The sequence below is a fragment of the Crocodylus siamensis genome, chromosome 10 (genome assembly GCF_052110815.1).
Source record: "Crocodylus siamensis isolate JL-2025a chromosome 10, ASM5211081v1, whole genome shotgun sequence".
In the NCBI taxonomy this organism is placed as follows: Eukaryota; Metazoa; Chordata; order Crocodylia; family Crocodylidae; genus Crocodylus; species Crocodylus siamensis.
Window position 1 is genome coordinate 50,069,101 of NC_143404.1, and position 19,264 is coordinate 50,088,364.

The 19,264-nt window shown below is 41.6% G+C and overlaps 1 protein-coding gene across 10 annotated transcripts in view; it reads right to left on the reverse strand.

Moving 5' to 3' along the window:
• Positions 1 to 19,264, reverse strand: part of NCOA6 (nuclear receptor coactivator 6) — a 92,044-nt gene that overhangs the window by 41,046 nt on the left and 31,734 nt on the right. For 8 of the 10 annotated variants that reach the window (XM_090064704.1, XM_090064697.1, XM_090064700.1 and 5 more), the window contains 5 exons: positions 13,550 to 13,678; positions 11,351 to 12,166; positions 8,042 to 8,188; positions 6,051 to 7,167; positions 665 to 786 (listed from right to left, as the gene is read on the reverse strand). In XM_090064704.1, the coding sequence (XP_089920830.1) occupies positions 665 to 786; positions 6,051 to 7,167; positions 8,042 to 8,188; positions 11,351 to 12,166; positions 13,550 to 13,678 (2,331 nt within the window). Of the gene's footprint in view, positions 1 to 664; positions 787 to 6,050; positions 7,168 to 8,041; positions 8,189 to 11,350; positions 12,167 to 12,247; positions 12,380 to 13,549; positions 13,679 to 19,264 lie in introns of those variants that run through there. The other 2 variants (XM_090064706.1, XM_090064705.1) reach the window with 2 other exon arrangements.

A 19,264-nucleotide genomic window follows, 5' to 3' on the forward strand; every position in this document is an offset into this window, starting at 1 on the left:
ATGGATAAAGACTAGCTCAGTCACAGCCAACTCACTTTGCTGTTACTCACTGTCTGGTCTATGCCAAACCTTCCACTAACTAGTAGCTCTTCTTAGCTGGTCACACACAAGGTGTCCCTATTAAAACAGAAGTGATACCATTACTGACCTCATACTGGATTTTTCTTTAATCCAGTCTCACTCAAAACAGCAGTGATCACTTCAGACTAGCCCAGAAATTGGTGCTATTTGCCATCCTAACACAATCAACAAGAGAGGCATTTTCCTAGGAAACAAATCAAAAATACTCCAAACACTAATTTTATCCCCTAAAACTATATTGTGATAATACTGCTGTTCAAAATAGCAGTATTAGACTCAACAAAGAATTAATTTTCACTGAAACAAACAAAAACAAAGAGAATACTGGCCACATGATTATAGTAAATTACACATTACACTGTTACTCCTGTATAATCATACTCATTTCAATAGGATACTAGAAGCATATTCCATTACATTCTAAAAAAATTATTGAAACAATCAGACAATAAGCACTATTACTTCCAAGAGAACAGGAAAACACCGGATGCCAACATGTAGGAGAGCAAGATATTATTATTATATCTGAACAAATCAATAAATACTATATTGCATTAAAATACTTATGCTAAAAACTTATTACCTGCTGGTCTGTTTGTGAAATCTGAAAGTTTAGGGCCAGTGTTATCTAAGTTTATTCCTTGATCTCCAGACAATGATGACTGATCAGTCTCCTCCAAGCCAGCTGGACGGGTCTCTGAAGAACTGAAGGAAAAATATTTTTAATTAAATAGCACTTCCAAAGCCAGTGCCAAAATCTGTTTAGAATGCGCTTAAATTATTTACCACTGAATAAAAAATCATTTTTAGCACTTTTTCTTTGTACCTCTCAAAGTACTTCACTGAGATGTGGAAGTATCACTATCTCCATTTTTTTATAGGCAAAAGACACAGCTAAGTTAACTTAAGAGACATGCTAAACATCATATATGTATATATGTATATGTATCAGTGGCAGAGGAAAATGGAACCCAGAGCCCTACATGTCCACCTGAGTGCCTTAATATATTAGATCCAAGGAAGGCAATATAAAACCTTAAAGCTCTGTTGATCTAGGATCTTATTTTTGTTTGCCTTGCTTTACTCTTGAATCCAAGTTTGGTACCCGAGATGAATGCTAATGTCTATTTCAAAGACCATGCTGTATTAGTTTAAATTTGAAACATAATCTTTTTAACACTGACAGCTGGGACATGCCTGCATATAACTGGTAGAAGGATGCAATTATATTGCAATGGGCCAGCACTAATTTTAAGTACTGTACTCATAAGAGGATGGTTCAATATATCAAAGTTTTTCAACAACATTACAGAAAAGTCAGGTGAGATACTGACACAAGGACATTACGCTTTTACCAGTATAAAAGATCAGAAACTGGTCTATATCCATAACAGAAGCTGAGCACACACAAACTGGTTTAAAAATGACACAGCCTGGTCTAAGATTTGCTCCCCCAACCAAAGGGTGAACGTGTGTTCTGTTTGCTACCAATCTAAACTCCGCTGCTTACAAAAAACATGCAACTTGGATTGATTCCACCTCAGGCTTTTTGAATGTCTGTACCTAGCCAAGAGGTTATCACTACAGATTCATGCAGAAGTAACAGTTACAACACAACACCTGCCATGCAGTCCTGAGCAGCTACTCCCCCTCCTCTTTTGAAGCCACTGGAAGTATTTGTTTGTGCATAACCTCTGCATGTAACATTTCTCAATGTGCCAAATCCCTTCACTACAAACTTTCAGATCTGAAGTATAACATTTAATAGCAAAAATATTATTCTGGTTGATAAGTCCTCCCCCAGTAAAATATTTTTCCATAAGAGATGTGCTACAGTCCTTTTTTCCAAATACTGAATGAAGACATGCGAACCTAGAGGGAAAGCATGAGCAGAGCCAGCCCAAGCTACATGGAATACACATGACTCTACAACAATATTCCCTGTTTTTTGTATGAAGCACCCCTCTTGCATTCATTTATGGCAGAAGTCCCTGATTTTCCATGCATATTGGGAGGTTGTGACTTGCTGTGTATGCTCCATCCTGAGTATAAACAGGAGACCTTCCCCTCAGTTTCCCTGTTAGAAGCACTCTGACCCTCTTCCCAAATGGCATGACTCTCACAATGCTCTTTTGCCCAACAGGAGCAGTAGATTCCCTCAAAGCTGCGGAAGCTTTCCTACCAGGTTCTATTATAATATATGCAGCTGTTAGAGGTCTGTATAAAACAGCTCTATACAGGAGAGCTTTAGGTTTAGGAGTAAACATACCAAGCCCTTTTTTTACTGAATTCTGTTAATGCCTTTGATGTTTACTCTTCATATACAGGGGCATTTTCAACACCTGCTCCAAAGCACAACATTGTTTCGTAGCAACCAAGATGTAATAGTGAGGTGGTCTCTGGCACACATTTGTGTACCCTCATCTTTAATATTCTTCAGCTTATTTTTTAAAAATTGCCTGAACAAACAAGATTTGATAAGACAAGCTGCAATATTAAACTTAAAAGATACTTGAAAGATTATATAGGAGTAAAGTATTAAACTTTTTTACATTTAAACTACTTCAAGCTACTTAGGAGTATTAAACTACTTTTTAAACTATTTTAAAACTACTTTTAAACAGGGCTCTTTAAACTGAAGGTCAATTTTTTGTTCTGTAGTTAAAAATACATTTCATTCTAACTTCTGTTGCTCACAGAAAAGACAAGAGCAGAAAAAAGATTTTATTTTAGATGAACACTATTTTTCATGATATGTTTAGGCATTCTCCTACTCTGGTATGGTTTCAGTTCACAAATGGACAGCTGCAATTTTGTACCACTGAATTAATGCAACCCAGCTGCAATTTCTGAAAGAAAAAGACGACATGGGAACCACACGCATGCATGCGTGCATGCTGATCCAACTAATTGTGTTTCAGTGAAGTTTGCGGTCTACGTGAGCTGTTTTTGCAAAGAAATCTAGTTTTTGCTCTTGATGCATAAGGAACTGATCTAAAGTCAAGTTAAAAAAAGAAGAAGATTTAAACAGAAGTAAAGCATAGAACTTCCTTAAGCAGAATCAAGAAATAGCTGGAGGATGATAAAAAGGACGCCTAAAAGCAGGGTTGCTTTGTCTATAAACCAAACTAAGGTCCTACCAGAGAACAGGAACATTCTACTGAGACTATACACTTAAAATACAACTGAACGGCCTGCTGTTAAGCTATGCCAAATTTAGAATAAAACTGCTATCCTGTGTCCAGGTAAGAGAGCAGTACTCTGTAAAAAGAATGCAAAGAAATCAAAGCACTAACAGCAAAAATAAAGTATAGTAGAAAAAGCAAAATCCAAAGATCGTCCATTTTTGTATGTGCTTTTCATTTGACCTCAAAACACTTAAGGAGTTTGTGTTGCCAATAATTCTCCCAGGTTAATACCAGAAAGAGGCAGGGAAGAGGGAGCACTTAGAAAGCTGTCAGAACCTCACAACAAACAACTCAGAATTTCATAACATACAGCGTTACACAGCCTTAGAAGCTCAAAAACAGCTTTACAGAATTACAGTACATTACTGATACCATCTCAGCTCACAGTAAAACTGAATGAGAATTAATAAGCTGGCATATGAAAACAAAATACTAACCTCACCTTCTGTTAAAGTCATTTTAATTTAACAGATTTTGTTTCCTAGAAATACGAGCCACTTTTGTTTCCCTCCATGCTATTTTGTTGTTTTTGTGGAAGGAAGGAAGCCAACTAAAGCTCCTGTAATTTTATCAAAAACTGTTTAAATTGAAGCTTTTCCCCCCATTTGCCTGGATCTATCCAGTCCTCACCATGGCTTTGGAATCATGGCAGCGCTCCCCCACGCTTGAAGCACTCCAGTTGGCTGATGGAAACAGCCAATCACAGTGCAAATAAAGCATTACAGACACAGACAGACTTAGGCTTCTATAATACTAGAATCACACAGAAAAAAAACCCCGTGATTAAAAAGAGTATTAGTGAAGCTGTGAGGTATAACATCCTAAAGTTAGGAAATACCAGAAATAAGGTTGCCTGCACAACCTTAACTTGGTCTGGTTGTATGTAGGTAGTACAGTACAGACTTTAATTACATGCTTCCTGTACTTTTCTTAGAACCACAGCTGTCTTCGTTATGGGGAAGAGACCTGTTCTGGAGATCAGTGAGGATTAACGAAGAAAGAAGATTCCTGTGTCTCAAACCCCAGATTCGTTTCAGTGGTTCCAGAAATGGAAAGAGGCAAAATAAATAAGACTGAGAAGAGATGATCTCTTGGTTAAGGCAAGTGAAAGCTCCTCAAAAGAACTGGACTGTTCCTTTGACAGCATTCCTACCTGACACTAATCAAGACATAAATTGAAAATAAATAAGGGTCCATCATTTAGTGCCTAACTTGAAACCCTGGGTTTCAAGTCTGATTTCTAGTAGTGGCAAATACCCACCTCTGCAACAGAAGTCGTGGAGGGTCATGCCTCAACTACTAAATGTCATATAATGCAAGCACCCTTGAAAAATTAGCTCTTAAATACATCTTAAATGGGGGGTGCTAAATTAACTATACTTTTTAACTTGGTACCTCTATATCTTATTTATACACCTGCAAAATGGGGTAACAACATTCTCTTATCTCAGAGGAGTGTTGTGCATGAAAATTCACTAATGGTTTATGATAAACACCCACAGAATTCTTAATTTTCTTGTGGTGCTGTCTTCAGAGCAATATGTGAAAGTGTTGTTAAGTACTGGGGAGCATGCATTAAAATTGTAAGGAAAAAGTGACGTGTTGAATAGATGCTCAGTAGATAAACCTTATCCATCCTGTTGCTCTCAATCACGCCTATCCTATGGCAAAAGGTAGTAAGTGATTAATCTAATTAAAGGCTATGTCATAATACACTTACAAGGAGCTAAATCAGGGATGCACAGGCAACCCCAACTACGATATTTCCTAATTTCTGAATGCTCAACTTTGCACGTATAAAATTTCTTGGCTTTTTTTTTTTTTTAAAGCAACCTGAAAAGTACCCCAAAATCTGTCCCATATTCTACTGACACCCTGATGAATCAGCAGGGCTGGAATCATAAAATTCACCACACATGCTTTTGCTGCTTAAGCTAATGGAACTAGTAGGCTGTTGTCTTCTATGTGGACCAGGAACAGAAGGGCATGGGAAAAACGGTCAGTAACTTTCAGGTATTTACCACACACAAGGAATGATATGAACGAGATCCCTGGGTTCATTCCAGGCTGTGAAAGGGAAATCACCTATATTTCCCCTACAAGCATTAACCTTTTTGACTTGTTCTTCCAACCTAGCCAGTTTCTGTCCACTCTGTCCCCTAACTCTCCTAACCCTAGTTCCAGCCTATCAACAGTTCCTGTCTCCACACCTGAGGCTTCTTATTCTAGTCCCCACCATTGCCCTGTGAGTCCCAACCTCCCCACCTCAAGAACTCCTAGTTTCCATTTCTCCTCCCATTGCCTGTGTCCAAGCCTGCCTAAGTTCTTTGTACCAATTTATCCCCATACGTTAGGAACGCCTGTGGACGCATCTGTCCATCCTTCACTATACCTGCCAGACTGGACAGGTATTCTTCTGTCTCCCATCTCAGAGCTGATGTTTTTATTGTTATACTAAAATGAGTATGTTTTTGAGACTGGGGTACTAACAGAACAGCAGCAACTACCAGCCCTGACCCCTCATCTGGAAGATATAAACATTATGCTCTTATGGTATTAATAGCTGGGAGTTAACATAGATAATTAGAACAACAATTAAATGTAAATATGCTCTTTTTTCCCACTAAATAGAACAGAACCCTGTTGTGATTTAAATATATTTCTTTTTTAAAAAATTGCTAAGGTTCAAAATTCTGCACCCTCTCATTCCTTCCATGAGTGCACACATACACAGAAACATGCTGAGGTTGTTTCTGTTGAAAACAAGAATATTAAACCTACTTAGCTTGCTCTAGCTGCTGATTATTTTTCTTCTTTCTTGGTGGTTTTTTCTTTTTGGGTTTGTTTGCATTCTGATTGTTCTGTTTGTTGTTTACACCAAAATGTCCTGCAGATATATCACTTTGTAGCAAGTTTACCAACAGTGGACTTGTTAGAGTGACATCTTTATTGACAGGAAAACCAGGATTTTGTCCACAAGAAATCTGATTCCCATTTGGTGTTCCAGTAAAAGGGCTATTGAAAGGCATCCCATGTCCAGCAAAATGATTCCCTGAAGTATTATTATTTCCTTGCATTGCCTGCATATGGGAAGGCACCATATTTGGCTGCTGTACGGGAACATCAGGTAGCATCTGCGTCATGTTCACATCATTGTTTGTTGTGGTATTGGAGTCCCCGTGCTGCTGAGACATATGGGGGCCAGGTCCTGTTGGTCTTAAAACCTGTCCTTGAATTCCCATAGTCTGAGAAGGATTGCCATTCACAGGGCCTTGAGTCATCATTTGCCCACTGAACTGCACTATGTTTCCTTGCATATTTGGGGTTGGTCCTCTCATCATTTGAGCTGGCCCCGGCATAACATTTGACTGGTTTTGAGTATTAAATGGCTGTTTATTTCCTTGCATCTGATTGGTCATCATCTGTTCCATCATTGAGTTCTGCTGTAGCAAGACCTGGCCTTGAGGTCCCATCATTTGATTATGTGTAGCCATCATCTGTTGGCCCTGCTGGGGAATCATTTGCTTGGGTGGGGTCATCCTTTGTGGTGAAGGACCAAGGTTTTGGTTTTGGGGTGCGACCATCATTTGGCCTTGTGGCATGAGCTGGGTTCGGGAAAGAAGCATCTGGTTTTGAGGGTTCAGAGATCCTTGAGCCTGAATATTCACCATTTGTCCTTGGGAGGAAACAATTTGCTGATGCATTCCCATAAGCTGGGACTGTGGTCCTTGTTGAGGTTGCCCCTGCATGTTGCCCATATTAACTTGTGGAACTCCATTGGCACCAGCCTGCTGGTTATTTATATTTCCATGAAGTCCCATTAGATTGGTCTGCATCATATTTGGTGGGCCATGTGGTGCTTGCATCTGATTTTGATGAGGGCCAGAACCTTGACCACCTTGAAAGATAAAAAAAATGTAAAAGTTGCAAACAAAAAAAATACAAATCACACAAATAATATGTCAATTAGAAAACAAACACCAATTTAATTACTTATGTATTTTACCAGAGAATTGCAAAGTGTCAAGACTTTCACATCTCTGACACTGTGAGCCATATTTTCACTGAAAGTAAAAAGGATAAGAGCCTTATCCAACCCAATAACTTGTACATCCGTGGATTAATTTCAAATCCTGAAGCTAATCTAAGCCATATTTTAAAAGACAGAAAAAAATATATGCAACATGACATTATCAGAGCTTCCTAAACAGAGGAAGAGTCCAGATAGCAAACTTTCTTTAACTATCAACTAAAACGTTAAGAACATATAATGAGAGATTTATTATACAATTAAAACTCCAAATTTGACACGGATTCTAAATAGAGGCTTAAAAAATTTAAACATCCATTAGAAGATTATTATTTTTACTGAAGATTAAGTGAATAATTCTCTTCACTATTTCTAGGACAAAGATACAATATTCTAGATTTCTTTTGTGGGAAGGTTGCGAGACAATCCTCTTTGCAGGCAAAAGGGAATGAAAGAAGTTACACTGGAACCCAAGAAAGTCATTGCTGTGAGCAACGGTAGATGAGGTGGACTGAGAATCTTAAGGGGACTTACAGTGTTTTTAGCTTTCAGGATGAAATAAAAAGCACGAATCTACAATACTCCCACACTCAATTTAGCAGGACCAATGTAATACTGACTAGAACAGGACAGTGTTATTATACGTCACTGTATTACAGGTATAAGAGGGTGAATACACACATTTTAAAGGCAAGTAAACAAATGCCAAGGAATAAAAAAAGATGACGTGTTTGGCACAAACCTGTATGCTGCAAATTTTGACTTGTTTGTAGCTGAGGGGCTCCACTGTTCACAGGTGCTCCCGGTGCTGTAGAAGGCACCTGATTTTGCATAAAGTTCTGATTAGCCTGTCCTGCAGGGAACCCAGGTGGAAGGCGCTTGGGGATTCCTTAATACAAAACAGTTATTCATTAATCGAAGTCATTTTTGAGATTGGACTTCTCTGAGAGTTGAGACTCACAGAGAAATTCTTTCCATCATGCTAGGAAAACAAAGCAGCAGCAGATAGGAATCAAATTAAAATCTCTCAGTTTCCACACACCTCTAGTTTAGAAATATCCAATACTGTAATTTAATAAATAAACAGTAAAGAGATAGCAAGTCTGACTTTATGAAGAAAAGATGTTTGTGCTGGTATGCCAGTAACAAAAGGCAGAGTTCATCATTCTTATCTAGTGCAAAAAAACCTGGTTAAGAAAGTGCTATGCCCTAAAACAATTATATTAACTGTATTTTCTAATAACTAATCATTCACACAAATTATTCTTTTAACCAAGAACGCAAAGCTATAATGATTTTGCCTGCTCCAGTGTCTTTGTTTTCAATTGTTTTCTCTTTTACATCATGTCCTTGATCTAAACAACACACACAGTGTGTAGAAATTTGTATTGGCCAATACTCATCATTAACTTACTGAGACAGGGATGCTTGTCCTTATCTGTAAAAGCACCACACAAACGCAGTATGGCACAGACTGTGTGTGTACACATTTTTTGTTTTAAAGATGACATCTAAGATGAGAGTGAAAAACAGCTAAACTGACCGCTTTCTCTTTACAGCTATATATCAAAATAAGCAAAGCCTAAAAACGATTCAGAAACAGATAACTGTGACATTGCTAATGGGGTTTTTTCTATATCCATAGGAATATTTTAGTAAACTTTCACCCAGTGTTCAGGCTGTGTTTATTTTATATAATGGAAAAACTAACATATATGTAAAATAAAAAAGTCTTACATGGAATAAACTTGTTTTTTCAGGTTGTTAATTCTCAATTCCCCCATTTTAAAAAGTAGCCATACTTAATTAGTATAATGCAATTAGGGGCTAGATTGTGACAATACGTTCCCTCCAGAGTAAGGGGCCCTCTTGTATTGGGCAGCCCATGGAAGAATCCAGGGGAGCTACTGCAAGTTCTAATTCTCTTCCATTTCCCAGGACACTCCAACAAGCAAGGTCAAGTATGAGACCCAGCTGCAAATATGGAATATAACAAAATATGGCAGAACTATCAATTCCCGAGGGTTAGCAGAAACCAAAGTCCAAGTCATTCACACTTTCAGACATCAGGAAAAATGCAGTAAAGTAAAATATTAATATTAAATTGCATATATATTAATTTTAAATACTGATTTTCTATATATTAAATCCAATTTAAAATTTGACCTTTGCTAAATAAGGAAACATTCAATTAAATGAAAAACTTGTGCTTACATCTGAATTACTTAAAAGTAACACAGATGGTGCATTGCAAAGAGAAAGCTCCACCTACCCTGCCATGCTCACAATTTAATATGAATACAATATCGGACAGGAGGACCCTTAACAAAAGCAATAAAAGGCCAGATATTCAACAGTTAAAAAGAATGTGGGTCCCCTGAAACAAACACATCTATGCTAGCTGAGAATCTACCTAATAGTGAGAGTAAACAGTACTCTAAAAATCTAAAAATAAGTTCAAGCTGCATGCCTGTTTTGCTAGGGTTTTTTCATTCTGTTTGTTTTTAGTACACATTTAGATTAATAGCATGGGGTTTATTTTAATAAATTAGCACTATGAAAGGAGGGAAACTATTAGAGAAGATGGAGTGAAACTTAAAGCTATATTGCCTGAAAAGTGAATCCCAAAAAGTAATATGAATTAAGGTGGAAAGTAGACTGGAGAGTCTAGGATTACTGAGGCTCTTGCAAATTGAGAGTTTGGCATCAAAAAGGGTTGAGAATACCTTGTGAGTCAAGGACAGAAAACTGACATAGATTAGCTGGCAGAACCTGAGAGTATGAAGCAAGGGCAAAACACTTGAACAGTAGATGCAGAGTTGAATCCAACCAAAAAATAAATCAATCAAATGGCAAAGTACAAGGACTAAATGGATGAGAGTCTTGGCCAGACAAGTAAGCCAGGATGAAAACGTTACCTACAGCACACTGGGGAGACTCAAGATGCACAACATGAGAATCTGGGAAGCCAAAACAGATGTGCATCAGGCAAGGGGGAAAAAACAACACAAAACACCCAGCATGGTTTAAAGTTTGTTTTAAAGATCTTTTCAGAAATATAAGAAAATCTGAAAGAAATTAGCAACAGCCTGAATGTTGTGGGGAAAAGATACAGTGATTTGAAAGTAGCTTTTCAAGGAAATCTTGAAGGCATGAATGTTAGGAGATAGCTCTGCAGCAGAAAACTAAGAAAGCTTAAAAGAGAACAGGAAAGTTGAAGGCAGCAGATAGGTGGAAGTCAATAAGGATGCAAAAAAGGCTTTAGGATCTACTCAAAACCATGTCCTTAGTAACCTTGATTAAAATAGCTTCTGAAGTAATTGAGCTGAAGCTGGACTGAGCTGACCCAAGAGGATGTCAAGAAGAAAATACAGCAGCAGATAAAGCAAGATGACGATGCTCAAGAGGCAAGCAAGGTCAAAAGAAGTTTTAATTCTAGAATACCAAAGTGTGGCATATTTACAGCAGAAAGAAAAGAGCCAGATTACAAAGAAGGGGGATGACAAAGGCAGCAAGATAAAAGAGGAGGATCAACATGTATCAATGGTCTGAAGGAGACAGCGAGGCTAAAACTCAGCATCTATGGCAGTGAGGAAACAAAAGAAGACACAGGGGTAAAGGGGGGAGAGAAGAAAAAAGTTTCCTTCATCTGCTATCAATTTTCTCTGATGAAGTATCCTGTACAATGGGAGGCATGGACAGGTCAAAGAAGGAGGACAGCAGAAAGAATAAAAATAAATAAATAAACAAACCATTTAGATTTGTGACCAGTCAAAAAAGCATTGCTGTATTGATTTCTGTACTTACAAGTTACCTTCCAAATTAGCACTGTAACAGATGATAACATGCTATCAAGACAGCAGTAATTCAGTAATGATATAACTATGAAGTAAAAAGCATCTTCACCATTGTGTGCATAGACAAAACAAGTTGTGAACTTATTCAATGGAGAAAGTTTTGAAAATCTATTTTAAAAAACCCAACAGTTTAAAGTTCTACCGCTCTTGCTACAACTTATTTTTTTGAGAACCTAAGTCTCAGAATTTCTTACCTCCTAAGCCAGGATGTAAACCTTGTGGACCCTGGTTTTGCTGCTGCATCACCATGAAGTTGGGGGGTACACTGCCCTGTTGCACCATTTGATTACGGCTAGGAGAACTGACAGACTGCTGAAACCCCTGGGGAAGTGTGTTATTCTGGGGAGGCCTTGGTCCCATCTGCTGCTGTGTTTGGTTAACTGTTGGAGATGATGCAGGAGATCCCTGCTGGAAAGAAGAGGGAGAAGAGGCAGGAGACTTGTTGGTCAGGTGGGGTTGCTGTAGTGGTGTAGGAACCCGTGAGGGCCCTCCCTGAAGATTTTTCATTTGAGGAGCAGTAAATTGGCCAGGATTGCTCATTTGAGGAAAGTTTGAGTGAGCCTGAGAAGCTTGCTGGCTTCCAAAAGGATATGGAGGAGGAGGATGGGAGGGAGTCTGTACTGTTGCTAAAGATGGTCTTGCTTGGAGTTGCTGCTGCATTTGTCCAGGCAATGGAGCCTTTTTCCATCCCTGGTTTACTGTCAATGTACCCATTGTTCCTTGGGTTGGAGGAGGCTGAAGTGCTCCAGAAGGCAGCTGGTTCCAGCCAGGAGGAACTGGAACCTGAGCTGCTGTAGTAAATGAAGGTCGAATAACCTGCTGGGGCTGCTGATGTGGCTGTGGGGGGCGTGGCTGAAGCTGTGACTGTTGCTGTAGTTGTTGAAAGTTGGCTGGATTCATTTGCCTGTTCACAGGAACTGACTGCATTGAATGGAGCTGAGGAGCTAAAGATCCAGAGGGATGATTTTGCTGCTGGATAGTTAGTCCAGACAACAGTGGATCCATTCCATCTATTGAAACAGCAAACAAAAGTGAAAATAAGTAATCCACTGCAGCCAAAAAAAGAACACAAAACAAGAAAGGGAAATTACTTGCTTGCATTTGCTTTCTCCGCTGAAGTTGGGGTCCAACAAAAATTCACACTTCAGTGTTCCAATTTCTCCAATGTATAGAATTAGTAGTATTCTAAAAGATGCCAGAAATTCTGGGAAACTTAAGCTGCTAGGTCATAAGCATGGTGGAGAATGTAAACACAGGATTATGGCTCCAAGCAATTGTTCCAGTGGACAAATGTAAACTTTACATGCATTTTTGGGATTAATAAAACTCCAAACTCTGAAGGGAAGTTGGAGCAAACTATCATATATGATGTGTCATAAGATAACATTTCCAGACAAGCAGTTAATATTTTCTGTAAATGCAAATGACGTTTTGTATGTTGTGTCAAAGGATCTTAAAGGAACTTATGTAGGCAAGCAAAAATGATCATTTAACAGGAAGGCAGGCCATCTAATCTCTCTCTGTCTCAATAGTTTTAAATTTACACAATCTGTGCCAATAAAACAGGAAGATAAATCAGATTTCAAATTCCTGCCAACTACTCTTGAAAAGTATTATTTTACAAAGAGGCATATCAAGTCAAACCTCTTCTGTGGCTCCTACCAACCATGATGTTCCTGGTCATTCATTTTACAGATTCATGTAAACTTATAGATTATTAAGCTTTAGATTCAAATGCAAGTTTCTCAGGACAGAAAACTTCTTATTATTTTGTGAAGCATATAAAGTAACAATTCTATTAAAAAAGCCTTTAAAAAAGGGCAGACTCTTTGCAAGAGCTGCAGGTGTTCAGCACTCTCTACAATGAGGGAAGGTAGACTAATAGTTTAGGTGCCTAATTTAAACTGAAACAAAGCCCCAGGTACACAAAGCCCTTATTCCAGAAATAAGGGAGACCAAACCCAGACATACCTGCATTGCAAAACAGATTTTTTAAAAATAAAATAAAAAATGCAGCCACATTTGACCCCCTTGCTGGTAACCTCAGTAATGAGACTGAGAATGTACAGCACAAGCACCACTCAGAAGAGATCCCTTCAAGGCAAAGAGATTAACAGAACAGTATGTGGGTAAAATGTGTTTAAGCATAACAGGAAAGACTATTAAACAATACAAGAGCATAAAATAATTGAAAACACGGTCACCTAGATGTTATATGTTTTTCTTAAAATTTAAAATATTAAGAGAAACCTTTTGAGGTTATGATAAAAGTATCTTCCACTTTAACGGCCAACTGTATGCTGATGGAAGAAAGTTTTTCAAGTAATTTTACAGTAACGAATCATCGATAACACTAGTGACAGGTTGGTGCTATTACTATGCATGTTTGCTACCTGACTGCGATGTAGGTCGAGGTGTCCTGGGTTGCAGCTCTGCATTAGTTCCACCTGCCATCATAGAAGAGGATACGTTTCCACTCGGGGACATCATGACAGCTGCAGGATTGTTCATTCTTATTAATCCTAAAACAATAAAAGTTATGAATTCCCAAATCTTAACTACAGTCTGTCACATTGTTGAACAATGTATAGCAATGCTTTACAAAGGAAAATAAAAGTTACTAATGCTCACTAGGGGAGACCAGAAGGGTTTGGGGGAGACACTATTTCCCCTAGTGCCCCCTGGCATAACAAGGAATAATGGACACAAATTATTGGAGAGTAGGTTTAGATTAGACATCCGCAAGAACTACTTCACAGTTAGGGCGGCTAGGAGCTGGAACCAACTTCCAAGGGAAGTGGCGCTGGCTCCTACCCTGGGGGTCTTTAAGAAGAGGCTTGATGACTACCTGGCTGAACTGATTTGAGTCCAGTTTTTATCCCGCCCAGGCGGGGGGGTCAGGCTTGAAGATCTACAAGGTCCCTTCCGACCCGACTTCTATGATTCTATGATTTTAACTTTTTCAGTAATTTGTTTCTTTACATGTAACAACTCTTTACCAGCACAAGTTCAAACTGAACTTGAGGGAAAGCCGACTCCTTTTGGTTAACTTTCAGCCTGAAAGTTTACATGGCAAGAAAAATCATTAGAAAAAGAGATGTCTAGAAGAAACATTTTTCATAACTGCAGCATTTGCCAAACTAACAACAGGGGTGCAAAGTGCTGAGAACCACCCAAAAAACTGAAGCTTTAAAATGCTTCCAATAACTCATTTATCTGAGAGACTGTAAAAAGGCCCACACACCAGAATTTTCAGCATTATTTTAAAATATTAGATGAACACACATGTCTCTAGGACAGAAAGTAAACAGTCATTACACTGAAAGTTGATCACGAGTTGAGTTGCTGGGAAAGGACCAGAGAGCTACAAGACTGAAACAAATGGCACAAAAAGGAAGCAAGGAGGTCAAGCTTCAAAATAAATCCAATGCATGTATACAAATGCATGAAGTGTGGGGAATAAACCAAATGAGCTGGAACCCACAGCCTGTGAAAAGAACTACGACCTGATAGGCATCACCAAGACCTGCAGGGACAGGTCCTTTGACTGGAAGGTGAACATCAAGGGTTACACACTGTTTCAGAAGAAAAGGATTGGGAGAAAAGCTGGTGGTGTTCCTTTCTACGTCAAAAATGCATAAACTTGTCTTCCTCCTGAACCAGGGAACAACAGCAAAGCAAAATGCAACTTGGGGATTATTTGTCTTGGATCTTGTTCTGACCAACAGGGAAGAACTGGCGGAGGATGTGAAATTGATGGGTAACTTGGGAGTTACCCAAGTGAGGCCTAACCATTGCCGAGTAAAGAGGTACTGTCACCTCCCATGTCTTGCACCTAATGCTTCTATTAATGCAGCCCCAAAATCTTTTGATGGGTAACTGGGGAGGAAGAGATCACAATATGATAGAAATCCAGATCCTGAGATGGGGAAAGCATGAGGTCAGCAAAATTAGGACACTAGATTTCAAAACGGTGAATTTCATTTGATTCGAGGAGCTAACAGGCATGGTGTCACAGGAGGACAGATTGAAGGATAAAGGTGCTCAGGAGGGCTGGAAGCTTCCAAGAGGTGCAGTATTGGAATGATGGAATAGAAGGACCAGAAGAGACCTGTAAGATCATCAAGTCCGGTCCCCTGATATGGGCAGGTTATTGGGCTTAAATGAGCTCAACAAGGTACTTGTCCAGCCTCCTCTTGAACACCTCCAGGAATGGCGACTGTACCACCTCTGGCATGTTCCAGATTCTAGATACCTGTGAGAGAGCCCCGGCCCCAGGCCGCCCCAGTGCGAGAGAGCCCCAGCCCCAGGAGCGGTAAATCCGGCCCAGCCGCGCGCGGGAAGGTGCGGCAGCGGCAAGACTCAGGGCGAGATTGCGCCCCAACCGCCAAGCGGGTTCGGCTTGGGGGGGGGGGGGGGGGGGGGGGGGGGGGGGGAGAGCCCCACGCGGTGCCTCGTGGCACCTGCCCTAATTGCCTTCCCCAGGTGCGCCAGGGTGCCAGTGAGCTCAAAAACAGCGCTGGCGCAGGGAGGAGGAGGACCGGAAGAGCCGGGGGAGGATCAGAGCCCCAGCAGAAGCTCAGAGTGGTGGAGAACGGCTGGCCCGTGTCCTGCGAGAGTGTTCTGGAGCAAGGGTAGGGCCCCGCAGGGGCAGGACACGAGGGGCGAAAGGCCCCGAGGGCCATTCAAAGGATTCTGAAGGCTGGGGGGGGGAGTTGCCTTCACCCCAGCACCGGCCGGAGTGCCGGGCAGCCAGAGGCGGTAGGTTGCGGACCCAGGCCACGGGGCGCGGTGCAGGGGGCAGAGCCTCAGGAGGTAACAGGGGCTCTAGCCTCAAACTGTGAACCCCAACCGGGGAACGAAGGTCTCCAGAAGGAGACAGACGGGACTCGAAAGGAAAACCGGAGCCAGCCCCGGCCGGGAGTTGGCAGAGCGGCTCACAGGACACTAACTGTACATTTTTTGCTTTTGAGGAGTTGCCCACCCCAGCGGACGAGGGGAAAGGTGGGCAACCCGGACTTACTCACGGAGGCCCGGGAGAGGGTGTAGGGGAGGCAGGAGCCCTCAAGGACCCAAACCGGACCGGACGGGAGGTCCCGCTTTTGGATGTGTACGCGCCAGGGAATTCACTGAACCAAAGGAAAACAACATCGAAGTCGTGGCAGGCGGACCTGGTGGGAGCATACCCAGAGCGGGGGCCACACCGGGGAGGTAGAGCGAGCCTACAACGATCCACGGGCACCCATACCAGCACCAGTGCGGTCGGACCTGCGGACAATACCCTTACAGAAAATAAGTTTTTCCCCCCATGTCTAACCTAAAATTTTTCAATTAGTTTTTGCCCGTTCATCCACGTCCTCCCAAGGGGTGCCTTTCTGAAGAGTTGCTCTTTTAGAACTTGGTGTTCACCCAACATACTTGTAGGCAGCTATCAAGTCACCTCACAGTCTTCACTTACGCAGACTGAACAAACCCAGTTCCCAGAGTCTCTCCTCATAGGGCCCATCTTCCAGGCCCCTAACCATATGGGAGGCCCTTCTCTGTACCCTTTCGAGCTTATCCACATCTTTCCTGAAGTGCGGTGCCCAGAACTGCACACAGTACTCCAACTGTTGCCTCACCAATGCTGAATAGAGGCGGAGGATCACCTCTCAGGATCTATTCGCAACACATCGACTGATGCACACCAGAGTTCTATTTGCCCTGTTGGCAATTTCATCACATTGTTAGCTCATATTAACCTTCTGGTCGATTGCCACCCCTAGATCCCTTTCAGATGTAGCGTCAACCAGTGGACCACCACCCACCTTATAGTTATGGTGAAGGGTCTTCCTACAGATGAAGGACCCAGCATTTGTCCCTACTGAACTTCATCTGATTGCATTCAGCCATAGGACCAGTCAGTCAAGGTCATCCTGGATCCTTCCCCTATCTTCAGTTGTGCCTGCATTACCCCACAGCTTGGTGTCAACCACAAACTTAATCACTGCGCTTCCCACTCCATCATCCAAATCATTGATAAAGATATTAATGAGTACAGGCCCAAGCACTGATCCCTGGGAGACACCACTGGAGACGGCCCTCCAGAATGAGGCCATCCCATCAATTACAACTCTCTGGGATCGGCCTCTGAGCCAGTTGCCAACCCACCTCACTATAGATTGGACTAGGCCAGTACCCTCCAGCTTAACTGAGAGAATCTCATGAGAAACAGTATCAAAGGCTTTGCTGAAATCTATGTAAATGATGTCAACCTCATGTCCCTTGTCCAGCTGGTTAGTTACCCGGTCATAAAAAGACACTCCAAACTCTGAAGGGAAGTTGAAGCAAACTATCATATATGATGTGTCTTAAGATAACATTTCCAGACAAGCAGTTAATATTTTCTGTAAATGCAAATGACGTTTTGTATGTTGTGTCAAAGGATCTTAAAAGAACTTATGTAGGCAAGCAAAAATGATTCGTTAGGCATGTCCTACCCTTGATAAAGCTGTGCTGGTTGCTTCTTAATACCCCACCAGTTGCAAGCTTGTGGTTGATGGCCTCCTTGACGATTTTTTCAAAGGTTTTTACCAGAAACTAAAGGCAGACTGACTCATCTATAGTCTGCAGGGTCATCCCTCTTCCCTTCCTTAAAGAAGGGTACCATGTTAGCCAGTTGTTCAGGACCACTCCTGAGTTCCACGACTCTTTGAACAGATTTTTCCAGAGGCCCCTCTATGAGCTCAGCCAGTTCTTTCAGGACTCTTGGATGCAGGTCATCTGGCCCAGCAGACTTGAAAGTGTCCAGATGTTCTAAGAGTACCCTCACCAGTTCAGGATTGATTTCATATGGACTGCTGTCTTCCCCATATTCCCTGGGCCTCTGGACAGGTAACTAGATCCCGTCTGATTTCAGGAATACCGTTGTGAAGTAAGTATTTAGGAGCTCTGCCTTTTCACAGGGATCAACTGTGGGCTGCCCCCCACCCCATATTCAGTAGAGGTCCCACGGTGGAGCTTGATTTTTTCTTGCTCCCCATGTACCTATAGAAAGACTTCTTTTTGTCTTTTACTTCAGTTGCCAGCTTGATCTCCATGTGTGCCCTGGCTTTCTGTGGCTCAGACCTTGGCCATATGAGTGTACTCCTCTTTGGCTGCTGAACCATTTTTCCATTGCATATATGTTCCTTTTTTCTTTTTCAAAAGTTCCCCAATACCGCTGTTGAGCCAAGTGGGTCTCTTGGCCCCTTTCCCTCTTGCCTGTGTGGCAATGGGCTTCTTTTTGAGCAGTGAGAATTGCCCCCTTAAGGAAGCACCACTGTTCCTGAACTCCCACATCGTCCAGTTGCTGGTCGCAAAGGGCCTTTCTAACTAGACTCCTGAGTTTACCAAAGTCTGCCCTTCTGAAATCTAGGACTTCTGTTCTACTGACAGAATTCCCAGCCTTTCGGTGGATGGTGAAATGAATCAGATTATGATCAATGTCACCCAGAGTACCTCCAACCTTCAGATCACCTACCATGTCATCCCCTTTGGTCAGCATCAAGTCCAGAGTGGCTTTGCCCCTAGTCACAGCCTGTGTCAAGAACAGGTCATCAGTAGCAGCCAAGAAGTTGGTTGATCTGCTGGAACTGGCTGAATGGTCTTCCCAAGAGATGTCAGGGTAGTTGAAGATACCCATGGCAATCAGGTCTTTAGTGCTAGCTTCTTCAGTCAGTTCCCTGGAGAATGCCCGATTGCTCTCCTCTTCTTGGTAAGGAGGCTATAGTAGCCTCCTACCATGAGGTCCCCTTCTTGTTGGTCCCCTTGTATCTTGACCCAGAGGGTTTCAAGTGACCTCTCCCTGCAACCAAATGCGACTTGCAGGGAGGGCCACCCCTCCCCACTTCTTCTCAACCCAATCCTTTCTAGAGCCTATAGCCCTCAATATCCACTGCCCAAATCCCACCAGGTCTCTGTCAACCCAGTGAGGTCATTTTCCTTGTCTGCCAGAAGGTGTGCTAGTTCGTCCCGTTTATTGCCCATGCTTCTGGCATTCCCCTAAAGGGGGTTCACCCTTAGTTGCCTCAGGTTTTCTGTTACTCTACCAGTGTCTCAGGATGCTGGTACTCATCTGGATATCCCCT